Raw genomic sequence first — 20,896 nt, forward strand, 5'->3', positions numbered from 1 at the left:
AGACAGACGATATGAACCACTTTTTCACTCAACAATCAATTACTGTGCAGTCCGCTGCCCGGGGCCAGTGCTAGACTGCCTGGCACCCTAGGCAAGGCTAATTTCTGACACCCCACCCCCCCGCACTGATAACATCACCAAATCACATGGGGGCACCCAATTCACCACCCCAGAAGGCCAGTGCCCTAGGCAATCACCAACTTTGCCTTGTGGCAGGGCTGGCTCTGCCACTGCCAGTGGATGTAGTGATGACCATGAGCACAGATGGCTTTAGAAGGGGGTGAGGTTGATGGAGGACCTGTTCATCAGTGGCTACTTGTCGTAGCGACTAAAAGGAGCCTTCATATCCACAGGCAGTAAACCTCTGAATACCACTGCTATGAGGCAACATCCTGCTGATCTGACTGCTTTGCTCCCTGAATGGCTGGAACATTCCATTACATCACACCAGCTTGACCAATTGGTGCAGTAGCTTCACATTGAAATATAAATTTGCTCCACCCTTCTGGAATGTTGACCCCCTCTCCAAATGTGTAGCTTGGTGTTCACACCATGTTGGACTTTCTGATCTCTCTTTACAGTCAGAGAAAAATATTCTGACTTGAGAGAGACAGTACTGACAGAAGGAAGGGGAAAAGGTTCCTGCCCAGCAGCTGCTTACCAGGCTGACCCAACATGTTGGCAAAGCGTCGGTCAGTGCTGAGCGAGGGGTACAGCTCCATCCAGGTGGACATGGAGTGCAGGCGCCCACTTTCATGAAGCTCGTCCAAGAAGGCCTGAGCAAGAAGCAGCCTGGTTATTCTACGATAGAGTGAGAGAGATCGGGGAGTCAGCCCCTCCCCCATTCCTGGGCACTGCCAAGGTGGCCGTATGCCCACTGCAAGGCCCCAATTCTCACCTCCCCTGCACACCACCCCAACACACTTCATATTGGGAGGGTCTATTTTAAGGCCCCTTCCTGCAAAGCTGACTGGAAAAGGTTTAGAGAAGCCTCTGCCATGAACATTTAAGGTGAAAGTTAACCTGCATGCATGCCACAAATCTGCAGGAGCACAGAAAAAGGAAATGAATGTCGCCGCAGCCACCAAATTTCAATTTCTCGACAATTCTGGTTACCATCTTAAAAAACAAACCAGCAGGTTTCCAGACATTACGGATAAGAAAATACACTTGCATGGGAGCAGGCGCTTAACATCCTGCCTCTGACTACTGGAAGTCTCAACCAGCAACTCCTCCAGTTTCTGAGGTGTCACCTAAACTTTCACATGTGCTTTTGACCATGCCCTGTGCCTCCATCTAGTCTAGCAACTTGGTGTGTGGGGGTCGTTAAATAGAAAAATAATAATAAAAGCTGACATTCTCAGGAACCACAGATCTGTGCTGGGTACCATATTCTTCTTTGCTTGTTTCCTATGTGCCCAGAAACACAGCATCCTCCATCCTCCCCAGAGAGAGCCACTGGCCAGGGCTGTTGCTTTGCTATGCAAAACCCAACTCTGCCTTCACTGGATATGTGGTTGCCAAGCAGCTCTTGTCACCTGATGATCTGTGACTCATTTATCCCCCACCTCATGGGGATAAATAAATAAAACAGGTGGAGATAAATGACACACCACCAGGTAGTCTAGGCAAGCTTATGTGCAGAGCTCACAAGGCCTCCAGACAGCAACTCAAGAGTTTCCCTAGAGACTGCCCTCACAGCTCAGGGCTGTTGCTGCTGATACCTGAAAGGCCTCCCTGTTTTTGCGCTGCTGGCGTCTTTCTCGCAGACGGCCACGCTCCCGCTCTTCTTCTTCCTCCCTTTCCAGAGTCCGGATGTGTTCCTCAAAGCAGATCAAGGCATCTTCCTTGTCCATGTCTGAAAGAGGCAGAAGGGGGAGGGGTCCAAGTTGAGCTGGGTGGTGAAAAGAAGGGGGCCCATGGAGCATTCAGCCTACTCTGGACTTTGCCTCAGGCAAGAAGGACAGGGGTCTGCCCTCATGGCTGACTCAGTCAGTCCACTCTGCTGGTCTCTGGAAATCCAGCTCTGTCCTTCCTGTGATGTTTGGGCTTTCACCTGGAGCTGCTGACACTCTTGAACCTCCAAAACCCTAAGGACTAAACCTTTTCTTAAGAAGTGAAAGCAAGGATACTTGCTTCTGTTCTTATGTGAGACAATAACAGAATTGCAGGCCATAACTCATTCCTGGCCATAACAACTGTGCTTGCTATGCTCGGGTGAGGGGGCAAATTATGCTGTATTTGAAGAGCTGGGCATGGGGTTCAGATTGTGCCAGCCAGGGCTTTTTTCCTGGGGGAATGCAGCAGAACGGAGTTCCGGAACCTCTTTGTGGAAACAAAATTCTTCAAAAAATGAGGGGCACCTGTGTGTTTCTTCTTCATTGTCCTCTTGAGCGTTCCTGCAACTCTTTTTCCAGAAAAAAAGCCCTGGTGCCAGCTGTAACAAGGCGAGGAGAAATTGTCCAGGGCTGTGTATTTAGCGACTGGGACAGGTTTCCCAAATTATGAGACGGCAACACCCTCATTCCAAAACATTCAGGGATCAAGCAGTTCCCCTATACACATGTACATGCACATGCCCCCTTCAGTCACTGCACACTGGCCAGTGTACTAAGATCCCACCTATGCTACAGTGCAGGCACAGATGCTACCCTGCTCAGCAGCACTTGTCCGCATAGTCCAAGATACCCATCCCACGTCTGCTATGGCCCCTTGGGCAAGTCATGTTCTGTCTGTCTCAGTTCCCCATGTGGGAAATGGGGATAACAGTGACCTACCTCACAGGGATGTTATGAGGGCAGACACAATAAAGGACCACAGAGAGCTCACTGCAAATTGAAAATGCTTATAAGAAATGATCAAGTGTAGCAGGGGAAACAGATGGAGGACAGTCATCAAAACTGAGTCTTGTGTCCCAGCAAGACTCAGTGTGCTGCAAGAAATTCCTGCACAAAATGGTTGAATTCCGCGATCTGTGTTAAGAGATGCAATTCTTCATAAGGGCCGCAGAATACATCCTGCTTGTCATGGGGTCTGGGAGGGGAAGGGGAAAGAACTGAACAGGAAACCCAATTTCTTGGCCACTAGAAACACTGCTGGACTTCATGTGCTTCTGAAATGTCATCAGACCTTGCCCACTTACTATCTTTGCATCTTTAAGGATCAGAAGCTTCATTTAAAAATAATAATAAGAGGAAAATAAAGCAGAGATTCTTGGGATGTGGCACCCTGCACCCAACACAAAATCATGATCACAAAACCAACACAGAGCCCTACACATCGTGGCAATGTGAGCGTGCTCATTTGTGCACTGAACTCCATGAAGTTCCTTCAGCTCCAGAACTGAGCCCTGGGTGGGAGAGTGGCTGTCGATCTGGGAAGGAAGGGAGGGAGCCGGGGCAACGGGAAGGTGGAAGGCGCCTCACTTTGCAGGTCCTCATCCTCGGCAAAGCTGGGGTTGTCCATCAGGTACTGCTGGGCCTCGGACCAGGTGGTCTGGAAGCTGACGCGGCTCATGCTGTCCAGGATGCTCTTCAGAGCCTGGATATTCCTCTTGCGCAGCTGCTTGGAATGCTCCTAGGTGGGTGGCAGGGGACAGCGTTGGGGCCAGCTCCCATCCCAGCAGTGCAGGACTCCTGGGTTCCTATCCCCAAGCTCTGGGCTGGGCACGGGGTGGCTCACGTGAGTTAGATGTACTGGGGTGGTGAAGGGGACAACGGGAAATCCAATCCCACTCACAAATGACCCCACTCTCGCCCTTGCTCACATTTACCTTCTCCTTCTTTGCCAAGAAAAACAGAACGTCATCATAGATCTCCTTGCGGTCACGCTCCGGCACCATGGCCCACACTTCCAGCTCCCCAAACATCTGTTCTGCTTTCCTGTGTTTTGGGTGGGGAGGGAATAAAACATGCTGTCGGGGTGCAGGGAGAGAATAGCGCTGCTGCATTGAAGTCAACAAGAGATCACTGATAGCAGGACAAGAAGAGCCCATGGACCAGGCAAGAACATAAAGCCACCCTGGCACATGTGCAACTATGAGAACTCAGCCAGATTTTTGTACTGCCTCTAATATGTCATTTTCACAACATGATTATTTAGCACAGATACACTAAGACATATTTTTTCCTTTTCACACAATACACCAACACAATAAAGTAGAATTTAAAATGTTTAAGAAACAAGGATCTATACCCATTGAATAAAAATGAACATTTAATATGTGTCAAGCTCTTTGATCACATGGAAATGTAATACAAATGCTACCATACAACAATCTTAGAAAATAGATGGGTATTATTATTATTATTATTATTTCTATATTGCAGATGAGGTAAAGAGGAATTTATTATGAGGTTCAGGCCCAAGAGACTTCCTGGTGACTGCAACTTGCAAATGACTGCTAAAATGCCTTGAAAGCACATTACCTGTTGTGTGTGAAAGCAGCTTGGTCAGATCAGCCTCTTAGCCATGAAGCTACAGGGGCTTTCAAGAAGCAAAGTATCTCAAATGTGAAACTACAATACTCAGTTTAATTTACTAACATGGACATGATGCACTTAAAAATGATGCACACGTGAGAGCTACCATGTTAGGGATGCCAGACCCCCAGGGGGGCAGGGGTTTCTCACTGCCAGGCCCCACCCAAAATTACGCCCCCACCGAAAAAAGGGAGGAATGCCCAACATTTTAGCGACATGGCTACATGACCCGGAAGTGATGTAAGCACATCTGGGATAATGCTCTAGTTTGGGCGGGGGGGGGGGGAATCTATAGTAGAAGCTAATTCTACCATAAAGTTTTGCCCCAAAACCACAACATCTCTCCTCAGACAATTCCCAATGTGCCTCCATCACTTCCGGGTCACATAAGCATATAGCTGAAATGCTGGGCGTTCCTCCTGCTTCCAGTAAGTGCACCCCCCATCCCCCGCCAGCTGTTCAGAAGGATCTGGCAACTCTACCATGAACTTTGTGCATAGCCTCAAAGATCTTAGAAGGGAATGGGGGTGTTCAACATCAGCCTCTTTGATTGGCAATCAGTATGAAGCCTCTAGATTGGCCAGGCTTGTGATGAATACTAGGAGAATACTAGCGGGTGGTGTAGCTATTTTGACCAGGCCTAGTCAATAAAATAATATCTTTTGTCTGCTGTGATTCAGACTTGCGGTTACCCAGCATTCCCAGCTACAACTCAAGCCTCAACAAGTAATCCTTAAGCTGGAAAATGCACCTACTAGGCTCAGGTGTAGCATCTATAACACTCTGGCAGAAAACTTAACACTACACACTGTTTGGGCGCTGGGTGGCAAGCTAGTTCTGTTAGGGTTACCAACCTCCAGCTGGGGTCTGGAGAGTGCCCAGAATTATAACTGATTTCCAGATTTCAGAGATCAGTTCCCCTAGAAGAAAGGACAACTTTGGAGGGTGGGCTCCACTTCATTTCATGTTAGCTGAACTTCCTCCCCAATCTGCCATTCACAGGCACCACCCCAAAATCCCCCAGAATTTCCCAAACCAGATATTAGCAATCCTGCATCCTAGTCCAATACACTGATTGTTACACCACAATGGTTTCTGGTTCATTTCTCCGACAGAATCCCAGTCTCTCGGTTTCCCACAATCAAGCCAGTTGTGAGCATGGTGCTCTCTACCTGTAGCGGGTGGTGGAGCTCATTTTGCTGTGCTCTTCCAAGAAGTGCTGCAGCTCCTCTTTGGCCTCCTTTGCCCGGAGACGGGCCTCCTCTTTCTCCTCCTTGTCCCGTTGGGCCTTGTAGGCGTTGAATGCTTGTTTCTTCTCACTCAGCTTTGGCAAGGCACTGGGTGCAGAGCACAGAATCACAGCTGATGCTCAAGGGCTTGCGCCCTTGGCCAGGAGCAAGAAAGTACAAGATGCAAAAGGACCAACTTTTTCCTGCGGCTTGGGGACAGACTTTGGGCCAGACTTAGACATGTTTTATTTACAAGAGCTGGGTCCAGGAAGCCCAACTGTTTCCCAGCAGCCATAAAGAAAGCTGTGGGGAATGTTCGCTAAAAAATAAAGGACAGCCCACCTCAGTTTGGAATGCTGCCACTGGTGGTGGAAGGGCCCCCATTTTCCTTCTCCCCGCCATTTTCCCATGCTCTTGGGAGAAAGATAGTTCCCTCTTTTTTGCTGCTCCATGGGAAATAGTCTGTGCTTATGGAGCAAGAAGTCCTTGTCTACACTATTTTGGCAGAGCAAAACTGCTGGGGAAGGGAAGGCAGGAACCCCTGCTCCCTGCAAGGTGGTGTTCCAAGCCCAGATGGGCTCTCTTTTATTTTTTAACAAACATTCTCTGCAGCTAGCATGTGGCTGTGGGGAACCCAAGCTGAGTCGCCTGGACCCAGCTCTTTTAAAAAAGAGCGCTTTAGTCTGGGCCTTCCAACGCCATCCCAAGCAGAGCAACACCCTCAGAAGTGCCTTGAAGTCAGCGACTTAGAAGGTGCAACTTTGCCCAGGACTGTGCTGCTTGAAACAGAGATTGCTACAAACTGGGGCTACCATGACAAGGCAGGGCAAGGAGGGGACCAACATCCATCAGGTGAGAACCATACCTGAATCGTGGATCATTACTAATAAGTTTCATGGCCTGTTCCCACGATGCGCTTGCTGGGACACCCTGAAACCAGGAAACAACAGTATTCAACCAGGATGCTCTCCCCCATGACCCTGGCACAAAGGCCTTGGTGCTCTGGTCACACAGCCCGTTCATACAAGGGGTAAAATTCTTACCACTGCAGGCAACAGTGCTCCTCCCTGATGCACGGTTTTTCCAGGGGTAGGGAGACGATTTTTTTAAAAATAGGGAGAGCATGCATATCTCTTTTCCTCCCCAGCATAAAGCCATTTAGGAAAAGCTCTACCACTCAGTTGCAGAGCTTGCAAAAACTGACCCACATTCTTAGCAAGAAAACCTATGATCCTCCCCCAGCCTTTCCCTCCTGCCCTGAACCTTTCAGTACCTTGTCTTTGAGCAGCTCCTTAAAAGCATGTTTTGCTTCTTCCTTGCTGCTCCAGGCATTGCTGGTGCCTTGATCTTCCTCATCTTTCTGTCCAGGACCGCAACTGGCCAAGGAAAAACAAGCATGTTGCATGGGCTGGGCGGGGGGAGTCAGAGAGCCATTGTGACTGCAACCATGAGATCTGTGCACTTTGCCGACATCTCTACAATCTCAAGAGAACTTGATGGGCCTCCTGGAGAACCCATGCCATAACTGCTACAACTGGGCCAAAGCTCCAGTGCTGGAGATGCTGGTGTCCAATCCAGTATCTCTCAGTTCTATTCAGCTTCCTTCTAAATCTGTTCTTGTGTTCTGATGCACCCTAGAACGCCGTCTGTGTGAAAGCGTGTGCTTGTCTTCATGTGCATGAATATATTGCACTAAATCCAGGCCCTTCCACTTCCCTCCCCCTATCTGAAAATGGTACCCCCAAAGGACAGGAACCAACCAGCCTCCTTCCTCCAATTACTCTTCTACAATTCTTGCTCAGAGCCATTCTACACCCAATGCAGACAGAAGGGGCAGAATTCTGGTCAACCACTACAGTCTCTAAGACATGTGCATATGTGTGTTTCATACTTTACAACACGCTTCCCCCTGGGATGGGACTGTGGTTCGATGATAAACCATCTGCTTTGCATGTAGAAGGTTGCCAGCTAAAAGATGATCTGGCAGCGGATCCTGGGCATCTATTGCCAGGCTGAGTAAACAGTCCCCAGTCCAAAATGTCACTCTTTCTAATATGCAAGTATACAACTTTCAGGGAGTTCCTTGCAGGCATTTAAAAATATGACTCTCTACTGCCTTCTGAAGTAGCTAAACAACTTCAACACCATCCGGATTGTACCACCTCAGCCTATCAATTCATTCTGCATAATGTACAGAACACTGGTACACAGTTTGGAAAGAGCCACATTTGCATTTATAATCAACCAGAAGAGCCATGTTTACTTTAACCTTTGGCAGGGAGATTCACAGCTTATCCATTCCTCCAGTGGTGGCTGTTTCAAGGTGGGAAGCACCTGCTAACCAGAAACCCTCCTAGGCAAAGGCCTTGCCCACTTTCCTGAAATATAGGTAGGCACCCCAATGAGGAACAGTGCTAAGAAGAATGAGGCATGACATGTCAAAGAGCCACATGTGGCTCCTGAGCCATCGTGAGCATCACCGGTATAGACCAACGTGTGGAGAAGCCATCCTAACTGCAGCTTGCCTTCCAGCAATAGCATGTAACCACCAGAATTACCTCTACCTCCTCCCCTGTTTTATGATCCCCCATGGAATTGCGGATCCTGGGTCACATTCTGAGAACCCAGGGTTTAATCTATATCCTCCTCAGCCCCTCGTCCTGTCACCTGCTTATAGCTTCCTCCTCAGCTGCAGGGGGAATCCCCTCAGTGCCTGAGGTCTCCTGTCCTTCAACGCCACCGGTCCCTTCCGTGTCTGACGTGGCAGCAGAAGATGGGCTTGGACTGGCAGGACCTGACAAAGGAGTCTCATGCAGCTGCTGCCTTCTGAGTAGAGATAAAAGGTCAGAGTCCTGAGGACTTTACACATGCACAAACACACGAAAGATGAATGGTTTTGCCATCAGCATATACAAAGAAAATCTGCCCAATTTCAGCTATGTTTGCTAATTTTGCACAATTTATTTCCCGTCCCATGTTTGGAAGCAGCATGCTTTTTTTTTTATCAAGGAATGAGAAAAGGCTGAGAAAAAGTAGCTAGCACTATAAATGAAGCAATGGGAGCACACTTTATTTCCACAGGTTCAAAATTTCTGAAAATCTCACATCTCTAGCTAAAGTTCAGCATTCCAGTATAGGCTTTGTATGCAGAAAGTTTCAGGTTCAATTCCTGGCATCTCCAACCAAAAATTATCTCAGCCAGCAGGTGTTAGGAAAGACCTTTCTTTGCCTGAGACCCTGAACAGTCATAAGAGCAGAGAATACTGGTCTGCCTCAGTTTAAGGCAAATTTGCATATTCATGTTGCATACTCAGCAGCTATACATAGAAGTCTCAGCCCTTGATCACAAACAAAGGCTTAGCCCCAGTTAGCCATGGGGTAATTTTAGGCTTCCTGACATAGCCGTAAGTGCTTGAAGCTTGCTTTTGGTTTTAAAGTTTTCAAAGCACCTCTTCCTCCTCCCCTATGTTTTATGATCCCCTGTGGGGGTGGGGGTCATAAAAGCTTCCAGGATGTTGATATCAGCAATCCCACAAAGTAGGACAACACACAGAGCTTTCCAAAAGATGGTCCAGCATCTAGCTGAGGCTGGAACCAAAAACAATCATTGTTCATCGTCACTCCAGTTTTGTTTCCTTTTTTCAGTCCTTGAGGCCTGCTTGTACATTTTTCTTCCCTCCCCCCACCACCCGCCCGCCTTTCCTCCAGGAACTTACTCCAACTCCTCTTCCTCCTCCTTGATCAGTGCTGGGGAAACAAAGGCAGCCAGAGTTACCACAGTTAATATTAAAAGGATGGCAAGGCTTACCTCCACCCCACAGTCCCAAATTTATCACTTATGGACTGCCAAGAACTCTTACCGTCAATATCATCAAGCTCACGGGGCCGGGTCCAACGCGACTCCTTGCTCTGAGAGTTGTAATAATAGGGTTTCCCAGTCTCTGAGCGATACTCACGCCAGGGGCAGCGTGAAAGCAAGAGCTGAAAGGACAGTGAAACAAAGGCTTGAGTTGCAAGGAGCTGGGGACGACGAATCCAGGGTCCTACCTACTCTCTTCCCAACTCTGGAAACAGAAAGAGGTCTATTTTCTTCCTATATACTCTGCCTTCCTTCCCAGTGGGGACCCAAAGCAGATTACATCATTCTCCTCCCCTCTATTTTCTCTGACAATTGTTGTATAACATCACTTCTGGGTTTTCCCAGAAGTGACATCAGTCCTCTCTAGGAATTGCCAGAAACTCTTTGGTTTTACCACAGAATTTCTCTCTACTCTGAGAGTGGCAGAATGTCACTTCTGATGTCATACTATTGGCTCAAAGGCCAGTTAAAAAAAGTCATACTGCCACAGGAAATGGGACGGGGGCCTGACAACCCTGAGCTGACAGGGTTTGACTAAATGAGGTCATCCAACAAGCTCCTATAGTAGAGTGGAGATTCAGAACCAGAGTATCCCAGATCCTAGTCCAAAACTCTTCAGCTTCTACTCCAATTACAAGTTCAGCTTCTACCCCAATGACAGTGCACCCTTCTTTGTCTCCCAAAGAAATTAATGGTCCTCATTCACTCCCATGGGGAACAGTAAAAGGCTGCATTGGGGGATAGTGCTTTAATAAAAGTAAAACTTGCATTCCACCCCTGACACCAGGTGATTCAGTCCTCATTGACAGGGATTATATATCAGAGTACAAAACTGTTTATGTATATGATGCCACGCACTACTGCAGGGCCCTTGCACACTCCCTTACTCAGCACGCCTACTGCCAGTAATGCTGGCAAAGATTTTTCTCATGTTCAAATAATGCTTCATATCTAACTAGCTATATGCTTCTCTATGGAGATGAATCTCAACATGCCAAATCAACCCTTCATCACTGTCTCTGACCAGCTGCTGTTTAGTGTTAAACATTACTCAACAATGGGTGAGCACTCCAGATGTACGCTGTGCCCACATGACGAAGGCTAACCAGGGATCTCACCTCTGCCTTGGACTTGAGTTCATCTGGCTTTTCCCAGCTTGATTGTTTGGTTTCTGAATTGTAGTAGTAAATGCGCCCATCAGGAGCTCTATGCTCACTCCAGGCAGGCTTCTAAGAGACAGAGGGGGGCGGGGAAAGGACTTCAGCGCAGGACTGGGACTAAACTCACCTTGCAGAGCTCTTAAGCTTCATGCAATCGCACCATGCAAGAACAGAAACAGTTCTGAGCAGAGCATTCATCATGCCAAGAATATCAGCTTTCACTGGGGAGGAGGAATTACAAGCAAGGTCCTAACAGTGCAGTCCTAAGAAGAGTTACACCATCCTACCTCATTGAGTTCAGTGGACTTAGAAGGGAATAACTCCGCTTAGGATGGCACACTAACCCATACTGTTATAAAAGCAAGCTTCAGCAACAAGGAAGGAAATCTCATAAGGAAGTGGGAAGGGGGTTGCTGAGTATGGTTTTCTGTAAGTGGATGGGGCTTCAGGATCTTCCATAATAGGCAGTTACCTTCCGGCCTGCATCCAGCACTGGAGAGCCACTGACAATCACATTCTGTTGCACAGCACCCGTCAATGGATTTGGGATCTGATGGGTGGAGGAGCAAAGGATGTGAAATTGGTGAGGTTCACCTTCATCTCTGTAGGGAGTGAGGCTGACGTCTTAGGGCAAAATCTGGAGAAGCCCCTTAACTCTACAATTCCTGAACTGTATACTACAATAAATATATTAAGTGAAGAATTAAAAGCTCCAATAAACCACAAAGTGTCTATCTACACAGTATGTTCCCCACCATGCCTCTGCAGGATTCACTGATCAGTGCTGGCCTCCTTCCTATCAATTTCCACTAAAGGCAGTTGATTCTGCCGTGCCCCTCTTCCGCAGGTTGCATCCCTTAATTTCTCCCAGAGCAGAGATGCAGTATAATCATCTCATAGGAGACTCCAAAAGGTTGCCTGTTACATCTTTTCTTCAGTTACTAACTGAATGCTCTGGGAGTGGTTTCCTCCCATCTAAAAGCATGCCCAGAACACTGACTCATACAGAAACACAAAGGATGGATTATTCTGAAGCTGAGCAAGTCTTACTCTTAGACAATCTAAAGGTTAACCTTTCAAGCGGGAAAAATGAAGCATTCCTCCATTATTAATTTACAAAGGAAAGGGTCCTTAACTATCAAAAACGCTATGTTAGCTGGACTGGCTGCCAAGATGAAATGTCAAACAAGAGAGATCAGGAAGAAATACAGTTGTGTGAGAAGGAATGTTAATTTTACTCCCCTATTGGAGAGCACCTTGTCAGTTTTATCTGGCACTGACTGCAAAGTGTACAATTCTTCAGAAAAGAGAGAGATGTACCCTTCCTTATTATCCACACTTCAAGAATAGCTAATAGGTGCACTAAATACTCCACATGATACTCAAAATGGTATCAATTGTTCTAGATTTTCCCAGCAAAAGACAAAGACTGGAAGAACGCATCTGATCTGAATTCCCTACATTAGAACAACAGCTATTATAGGTGCAGAAGACACATTCTGGAGGATTCATCACCAGTTACTCACCACAGGGGCTGCCTGGGTCACAGTGGCTGCAAAACAAGAGAACAGAGATCAGGTAAGAGGAGATCAGCCTAAGAGGAGTCTGCCAGCAAAAAACTGCAGCAGCATGCGGAGGCAAAAGAAGATAGTGCCCAATTGTGTTCCTAGCCATTGTTGAACACAGAAATCATTTGGAACGGAATTTTCTTGCACAGACACAACAGTCAAGGAGGTGAACAACTGCTATAGCACAACTACAGTGCAGTATCCAGTGATGCCTAGATGTAGCCCTAAGCTGCTTCCACAAGGCAGCGATTCTCCATACAGCTTCCTTAAGGCAGTTTTCCCAGCACTTGCTTTGCTTCATCCCACAGTTGCCCCCCACCTCATTATTATGCTATCTAGAAATTGCTGGTTTTTATTTTAAAAGCCCCCAGCAACAGCAGCCATTGGAGGCAGGCAGAGGAAAATGCTGCCACTGTGGGTAGGACCTTCAAAAATTATCATCTTTGCATCAGCCTGGCATATAATATGCCTTGACTGCCATATTCCTCAAACAGTCGTATCACATCAGATCTGGGAAAAACTGCTGCAAAGTACAGGAAGCGCAAAAAAGTGGATTAGCAGAGGGTGTTGTTGTGTGGATGTTCAAAAAAACAAAGCAAAACCCACTCTGGTATGGATGTCAAACTAAGAGAGATGGCTTAGTGACCAAGAGGTTCATGCTTTCAGGAGACAAGGTCAGATTCCCTAGAAAGGACAAGGAGGGGAGGAAAAGGAGTTTGCAGAAGAATCCTAGTTCAGCTAGCGTTTAGGGGAGGGCTACCATCTTCATGGTGTTTTTTTTTGTCTGACATTGCTGTGCCTTTATCCTATGCCCATCAGGCAAACATTCAACAGGCTGCTTTGCCCATCACTGCATCACCACATGGGAAAGATTTTTGGCTACAGAAGCTACACAGACCCCTTTTATACACAAAAGGGAGGTGGGCATACAGGATTTTTCACAGAAAACTCTTGATCCAGATGCACCCTAAATATAGTCATCAAGCTGTTTGTTAGAACACTCACCACTGGATGGGTCTGCCACGGGAGCTGCCTGTTACAAAGAAATGAGAACGAGATCAAGGACACAGTTCCCTCCATAACTGGAGGTAATTCCACCTTGCATCCATCACCATACCCAGTTTCTCCAGCCGAACCACCTCAGAGACCATTAAAAAAGCTTCAAACCTGTTGGCCTTCAGGTTTCCCTTTCAGTTTGATTAGTCAGTCAAGAGACCAACTGATAATTCTTCTTCTGTCTAAGAATATAAGAAGTTGCTGACTAAAATCAGAGATGAATGTTCCCAGTATCCCTGTCTATTCCAACCTACCAGATCACATTCTCTTTTCAGAAATGGAGGTCCTTGCTTGGATAATCTGTCCATTCCAGCAGTTCCAAGCAGATTTTCCAAAGTGGTCCATGCTTTCATTCTAGACCCACCCCGCCTAAGTTTGCCAACATTCTCTAGTGACTACTGCTCCTGTGCCTTTAACAACAGCTTTAACGGTTATTTGCAATTCCAGAGGATTGCCATAATAAACAAGAGACTTGTAACATCTTACAATTTTATTTCAGCCTGAATTGTCATGGACTAAAGTTCAGTCCTCAGATCTTCAATGGCTTGGATCCCAGGGAGGATTTTTGTGGGCAAATGGTGGGCGGGGGGGGGGCAGTTTTTGATAACTAGCACTGAAGCAAAGCAATGCTAAGTGAAGTTGCTACCTTCTAAGGGCACCAAATGGGCTCACAAAGATGTAACTCTGTTTGGGATTGTACTGCAAGATGCCACAAGATTCCAGTCATCAGCAAATGATGCCCCTAACCTACTGAGCCAAGCAACTGAGAGGCAGGCAGGAGCTAGGCCACAGTCCAGAGGAGTCCTTTCCAGTCTTTCCAAGGTATGCTGACAAACTCCTGCTGCCTGCACCACTTCTGGCACCCATGGCACAAGCTGACCACCCATGCCTGAATCTAATCCCCAAACCACTTCTCCTGCCAGGCACTTACCCCTCCAGAGACAGAAACAGGGCCAGTTGGCACCCCAGGCATCATCATTCCAGGAAGCATAGGTGGCACCATTGTGGAAATCTGTGAGCACAAAGAAGCCAAGGTCATGACAGGCATTACAGAAGAGGTGAACAGCCAGACAGAGATATTGAGGATGAAAGTTACCTGTCCCATGGGTGGAGGTCCAGGCATGGGTGGGATCAATGGTGGAGGCGGCATCATGCCTGGGGGCATGGGGGGCATGGGTGGCGGGCGTGGACCCATTGGGGGCAGTCCCATTGGGGGGAATGGTGGTGGAATCCCAGGAGGAGGCATCTAGGTAAGAGAGAGAAAGAAAGTAGTACCCAGTGTACTCAGAGCAGCTGCCAGTAGCAAATCTTGGGTCTCTCTCTCTGAGATAGAAAAGAACTAGGCCAACATTAAACAGAAACTGGCAACACTACCATAAAATAACCCCAAAGCAGCACCACACATCAAGAGATATGGAAAGATTACTTGGATTCTCCAGAACATTTTCACAGATGGTTTTCCACCTGCAGAACACAACTTTCTCCCCCCGCCCCTACACTTCTGCTGCAGAAAGCCTCCCCCCTCAAAATGTAGCTCCTGGGGGATATACTGGAAGGGGGAGGCAGTCATGCAAGCAGAAACCATTCTGTCCATGGGAACATAATGGTAGATCCAAGCCCATGTGTGTGTGTTCCCTAGGCATAGACAAATGGCAAGCTCGAGCACAGATCTGGGGCTCCAGCCCATATTTACAGACCACAATATAATCTCCAGGTCTAGGAAAGCATAAGCAGACAACCAGGCTGAATTTTTCCCAACGTTTGGTCATGGTCTTTTGGACTTCTGTGGAATGTAACCATTCTGTACTGCTATGACAGGTTCTGTGATACATCCACTTGCAAGTGCCCTGCTAAGCAACACACAAATCAAAGGATCCTGGTGATGGGTTTGTCTCACACCCAAAGTCTCCAGATTTGGAGTCAGGAAAAAATGCTTCCCACATTTCAATGTAACGCACCTTATTTTGTTTGTGTTTCATGGCTTGGCTTGTCCAAGTGACTCTCCTTACAGTTCATCGTTTTTGTTTTGCCATCAAGTCACAACCAACTCTCTCCTCATATGTTCCCCAGAGTACTTAGATCAGGGACACAGAATCTGACTCTGTTATCAAGGGAGGCAAGATTGAAGACCACCCGTGAGAGCACCTTCTCTACAGCAGTCCCCTATTGGTGGAACCAACTTCCGGAAGTAGAGCTTTGCGGGACCTTGTCTAGTTCCTTAAGGCTTATAAAACAACTTTGTTTCAACTCGCCTTCAACTGAAAATAATATATGAGGATACTCAAGAGGGCTGAAGATACTGGAATTTAACATTAGCACCAAATTGTTTTAATTGTTTATATTGTTCGATGTTTCAATGGTTAAAGTTTAGTACTGTTAATGTTTTATTGATGTGAGCCACCCTGAGCCTGCTTCGGCGGGGAGGGCAGGATATAAATTCAATCAAATAAATAAATAAATAATAAACTCATGGTAACCCCATAGGATTTTCAAGCCAAGAGACCTTCAGAGGTGGTTCACCATTGCCTGCCCCTATGTACTGACCCTGGGCTTCCTTGGTGGTCTCCCATCCAAATATTGACCAGAGCCAGCCCTGATTAGCTTCGAGATCTGCCAAGATCAGACTAGACTGGGCTATCAGGGCAACGGTTCATCTACAAACAAAATATCACTTTTATACCAATATAGCTGCCATGACTTTCTCAATAGTTCTTGGAATTGTAGTTCTGTGAGTGTACTAAGTGTTCTCTTGCAGACAGAACACTACAGAATCCACTTGGAGGTTCTCCCCATTGAAACTAATCCATTGGTACACTGTTGTGTAGTTTCCATTAATTTAAATGGGCCATTGAAATTTCAGAGGAGACCTGTCCACAGGCCACTTTCTCTGTAAGTAGTTTTCTGCAGTTCACTTGTTTCTCACTTTGGCACACTATGGTCTGGACTGTGTCGGTTAAGAGAGGCCTGTCCAGCCTTTTGGACTACATGGTCCTTTAGCACTTCCCAGTTTATGATTGTTTGGTGCTAACATAACATACTATACAATCAAATCGACTGGATTATGTACAGTGGTTTATGGCCTATGTTTTGAAATAAAGGAACAATTGTAGCAACGTCAAAGAGCTGGAATGGCTGATCTGTGGTTGAGAGAAATCATTGGGGACAGACCACGACTCAGTGGTAGAGCATTTGCTTGGCATGCAGAAGTCCCAGGTTCTAGCCCTGGCATCTCCAGTTAAAAGGATCAGGTAGCAGATGATGAGAAAGACCTCTGCCTGAGACCCTGAAGAGCTAATGCCAGTGTAAGCAGACAATCCTAACCTTGATGGATCAACAGTCTGATTCAGTATAAAGTTTCACGCGAGCTACTTTGAAACTCATGCTTACGTGTGCATTGTATTACCTCCTTTAGTTGGCATTACTGTTATGGCTGTAGTGACCTCACAGATTGTGGCTAAACAGCAGCTACTGTAAGCAATTCACCGGAGGAAAGGAAAACTCTTCTGGGATCATTTTGGCATTCCAACTAGCACAACAGTGAGGTGGCAACAGATCTGATTAATATGTGCTCCAAAAAGGATTTTCTATCTGCACAACTATACAGACAACTACACATACCTATACACATACATGAAAGCAGGCAGAACTACAGGTTCGGAGATTACATTTTTTGGTTTAAACAATTTTATTAATAACATATGGTAACAATATCTAATTATACATTACTATCTCTAACCCATATGATATTTTCCAATCCCCTCTCCCTCCGTTACTAGACTCCCGCCGAGGTTATATACTTAAGTTCAGTTATAAAGGTACCCTTAACCAATCAAAGTTCAATATCTTTCTTTTCTTATATTCGTATTAAAAAATTGTCCAATGTCTTTTTACATTCCACTTTCTCTATATATCCTCTAAATTTCTTCCACTCCTTTTTAAACACATCCAAATCATGGAGATTACATTTTTAGCATTTCCACTACAGGTCACGAGTCCTAGTTGAATGTTTTTCACTAATATCATTTTCAAAGCAAAATGTATATAAACAAACAAACAATTAAATAAAGAGTTTGGAAACTCCATGGAAACATTGTGGAGACCTTTAGTTGCACACAACTGCTTCAGACCTGATTCAGTTCAATCTGACAATGGCTGATTTCACATCTGTGGACTCAAAAGCAGATATTTATTTCAACAGTAACTTCAACAGCTAGATACCTCTCTTCAGTGGGAATAAATTGAATTAGAATTGGAGAGCATACAACAGTGATGTACTTTATGAGCGAAGCTGCAGTGAGAGTAATATACCATGGCTGGAAGCATAGGTGCAAACGTGACTTCAATCCACTTCTAGACACATACTACACATCCAGACACACATTTCATCAACTACACCCTAACATCCTTGCACACACATTTTTGGTGCACAAAAGCTATGTTCCAGTCACACTCAGCACACAGTCACATAAGTAGGATGAACACACTCAAAGTGTTGGATAACAACTAACTTACAAAGGGAGGAGGAAGAATTGGAAGTGGTGGTGGGGCCGGGGGGAATGAGGCTGGCTGCCCAGGAGGAGGGCCACTGCCCGAGTCTGGAGCCGACTGCAAACAGCAAAAAGAGAGAGAGACTGTGTAAGTACAAGGAAAAAACAGATCTCCATTTATAGCTGCAGTGAAGGGGATGCCTGATGTAAAAGCCAGAGGTCCAGAAGGCCTTTCCCACCTTCCTTCATTTTCTGAGGAGAGACAGGTCAACATTAGAAGCTAGAAGTCCCAAAAGGCCACCAGACAAAGATTCCCTGTTGTCCCCCTCATACCATCCATTTCCTTCTTCCCTTAATAATGGGATCACAGAATAAATACACAATACCATTTATACACCCTTATGCTTCCCTACCCCTCCAACTATCCCTCTTTGGAGCAGAGGCTTCTCAGTTTTCAACTATGGGATGCTTTTCCCTTGGGAATTTGCCTGGTGTGGAGCTTTTCAAATCTTTGACGCTAGGTGAAACCATGTTTATTTGTCCAGACCTTTGGCTGATTTTTAACTGTTTCTCTTGTACACTTTTGGTCTATAGCCAATGGTTTTATGTTTTTGAGTTACTCGCTTTTCTCATTTTTAATATTCTGTTGCTTTTATTTTAATCTGCTATTTTTTTCCTTTGTTGCTAACGCTTGCTTTGGTTTATTACAACTTGGATTAAATTTTACTTGTAAGTAACCCTGAGAACCATCTAGTTGAGGGACAAGATAAAATTGATCAGAACAAAATAAATAAAACATGTTGAACTGAGAGGTTCTAATGCCAGGAACAAATTTGGACACAGACATGAAGCCTGCCTGACATCCTTAGGCAAGTCTCTCTCTTCATCTAAACCAGCTCATGGAGTTGGGCAGCCAAAAAATGTAATTCTGAGCTCATTTGTCCTGAGCTCTAACAATGGATTGCATAAAAAACTTTTTAAAATCTTCAGGCGCCCCAGAATTGTAAATATATTTTGAGTTCTTAGGAATCAAACATTTAAGCTCCACTGGAGGAAAAAACTTCTAAGTGTTTTTATGGACAAAAGCTATGTCCACATACAAGTTTTATTCCAGTTTGGAATCCAAACTAGAGTAAGGAGGGGGGGGGGGGGGTTGGAGGGTTTTTTTCATGAAAGCCAGAAGACCTTACAGATAGATCGTTATAATGTGATAAAACTGTAATAATATGTTAATTGCCAATTTAAAAACAAAAAAAATCCTGAAAAGACCTTTGGGTGGCAGGTGGGGAGAATGGCGATCATGGGGTCAGAGGCAAAGAGAGCATGGGGGAAATGATGCATAGATGTTCTGTTGGCACAGCAAACGCTTTATCATTGTATGAGACACTTCTACACTCCAGTGCACCATTTCTAGACATTTTATCTTGCATAAACCCATTATGTTCATACAAAAGGCCTGTCCAGGCGACAGACTCCTCTCCTTCCCTCTGCCAAGATAAAAACCCTTAGCAAAGGAGAAGACTTGGAGAATGGCAATTTTGAGAGATGTGAACAGTGAGGTCTGCTTTCTAGTAAGGATAACTGGTGGCACAATGGATGAGTAGCCTATGGTTTGCATTCTTCCAGTTGTCACTCTCCTAAGCATAACACATACATGATTAAAGCAAGAACAGAACACATTCACCTATACGATGACAGAAATCATCATTCTATAAAAAATTTCTTTGTTGATCCGATTATTTGTCCAGCATCCAGCAGTGGCCTGCCAGATGTTTCCTGATTCCCATAAGCAAAGAACAAAGGCCATTCCCCTCAAGTCTGAATATTAAGACGAAAAGGAGAATTTTCTTCTGCCCATATTATAGAAGCTCTTGTCATCTCTCCCTTTAGCCAAAAAAGAGTTCTGAGTATTTTAGCTTTTCCTGACAGGGAAGAACTATCCTACGAAACAATTCATTTGGCCTTTTGTCTATGATGACTGGAGGATGGCTTTGTTTTGCAAGTAGTCTGAATCCCTGGGTATATACAAATATGTGGAGATACCGTACATATGTCGGGGTGAATCTGACAGTTATGGTTACCAGAGTGGCTACATGCAGGGATGGAATTATAACCCAATGGCAACTATTGGAGCTACAGCTCCCATCTGAGGCTGGGCGTAGCTATGAAGTTTCTAACCTGGAAGTACAGCAGTAGTTTGGAAGTACAACAGTGCATCACTATTTTTCTCACTGATCATGCATGTTTTTCCTGTAGTTGTCAGCTCATACTAAGTTCAACTGTTGGGGAACTCTGACTGCATAAGGTTTTTCTTTTATCTTTGACAGTTAATTTAAAAAGGAACAGAAAAATTAGATTTATTGCCCTTTAATAGAAATTAAAAGTTTGGCCTCTTAGTGCTTTAGAAAAAAAATAATGGGCACATATCGTATTATTAGATGTACCTCTTCGATTATCTAATCAATAGTTAAGAATCAATTATTTATGTAGATGATAATGAGATGTTTAAGTTAAGACTTTTTGCATAAGTTATTATTGCTATTTTTCTATTAAAACACATTGATGTGATAAGCAAAACAGATTTCTCTGCATGGATATTCGATTTCTCACAAGAGATTAGGTTAGATTTCTATCTCTATTTGTGTGACTTGGATTTGTAGACAATTCCTTAAAGCAGTTTAACCCAATAACCTGAAAGCTAGTTTGCTTTAAATGTTACTTATAATAGTTAGGAAATGTTAGGAGCGTTGATAAATTTGGGACAAATTTTTGCAACAGCTATAGAGTGAATTTTCACTTGTATTTTCTAATGCATTGTCTAATAAATAGAACTATTTCTTTTTTCAATAAAAGATCAACTCTCTGAAGGTTTCCTGCCTGGTTTGCTGGTCTTATTTCAAGGAACAGAACCCATAATTAATTAATTTGTACTATCAGAAATTAAAGGTTTGTAAAACAACTTTTATCCGATCCTGGAGATATCAGAGACTGTTTTAATAATTTTATAGAACTATTTAATCCAAAATCTCTATTTAGATATGGGAGTAAAGCATCTA

At 45.1% G+C, this 20,896-nt stretch overlaps 1 protein-coding gene across 1 annotated transcript in view; it reads right to left on the reverse strand.

Annotated features, from left to right (window-relative positions):
- The window catches only part of PRPF40B (pre-mRNA processing factor 40 homolog B), a 37,557-nt gene that overhangs the window by 15,478 nt on the left and 1,183 nt on the right, over positions 1 to 20,896 (reverse strand). Inside the window, exons 2-17 of the mRNA XM_060252605.1 lie at positions 17,866 to 17,958; positions 14,450 to 14,599; positions 14,285 to 14,365; positions 13,303 to 13,330; positions 12,256 to 12,281; positions 10,688 to 10,798; positions 9,571 to 9,691; positions 9,427 to 9,457; positions 8,378 to 8,536; positions 6,984 to 7,086; positions 6,576 to 6,640; positions 5,654 to 5,818; positions 3,773 to 3,881; positions 3,426 to 3,576; positions 1,725 to 1,858; positions 662 to 776 (exon numbers count right to left, since the gene is read on the reverse strand). Of these exons, the coding sequence (XP_060108588.1) occupies positions 662 to 776; positions 1,725 to 1,858; positions 3,426 to 3,576; positions 3,773 to 3,881; positions 5,654 to 5,818; positions 6,576 to 6,640; positions 6,984 to 7,086; positions 8,378 to 8,536; positions 9,427 to 9,457; positions 9,571 to 9,691; positions 10,688 to 10,798; positions 12,256 to 12,281; positions 13,303 to 13,330; positions 14,285 to 14,365; positions 14,450 to 14,599; positions 17,866 to 17,958 (1,642 nt within the window). The remainder of the gene's footprint in view (positions 1 to 661; positions 777 to 1,724; positions 1,859 to 3,425; positions 3,577 to 3,772; positions 3,882 to 5,653; positions 5,819 to 6,575; positions 6,641 to 6,983; positions 7,087 to 8,377; positions 8,537 to 9,426; positions 9,458 to 9,570; positions 9,692 to 10,687; positions 10,799 to 12,255; positions 12,282 to 13,302; positions 13,331 to 14,284; positions 14,366 to 14,449; positions 14,600 to 17,865; positions 17,959 to 20,896) is intronic.

Source organism: Heteronotia binoei, chromosome 13 (assembly GCF_032191835.1).
Source record: "Heteronotia binoei isolate CCM8104 ecotype False Entrance Well chromosome 13, APGP_CSIRO_Hbin_v1, whole genome shotgun sequence".
Taxonomy (NCBI): domain Eukaryota; kingdom Metazoa; phylum Chordata; class Lepidosauria; order Squamata; family Gekkonidae; genus Heteronotia; species Heteronotia binoei.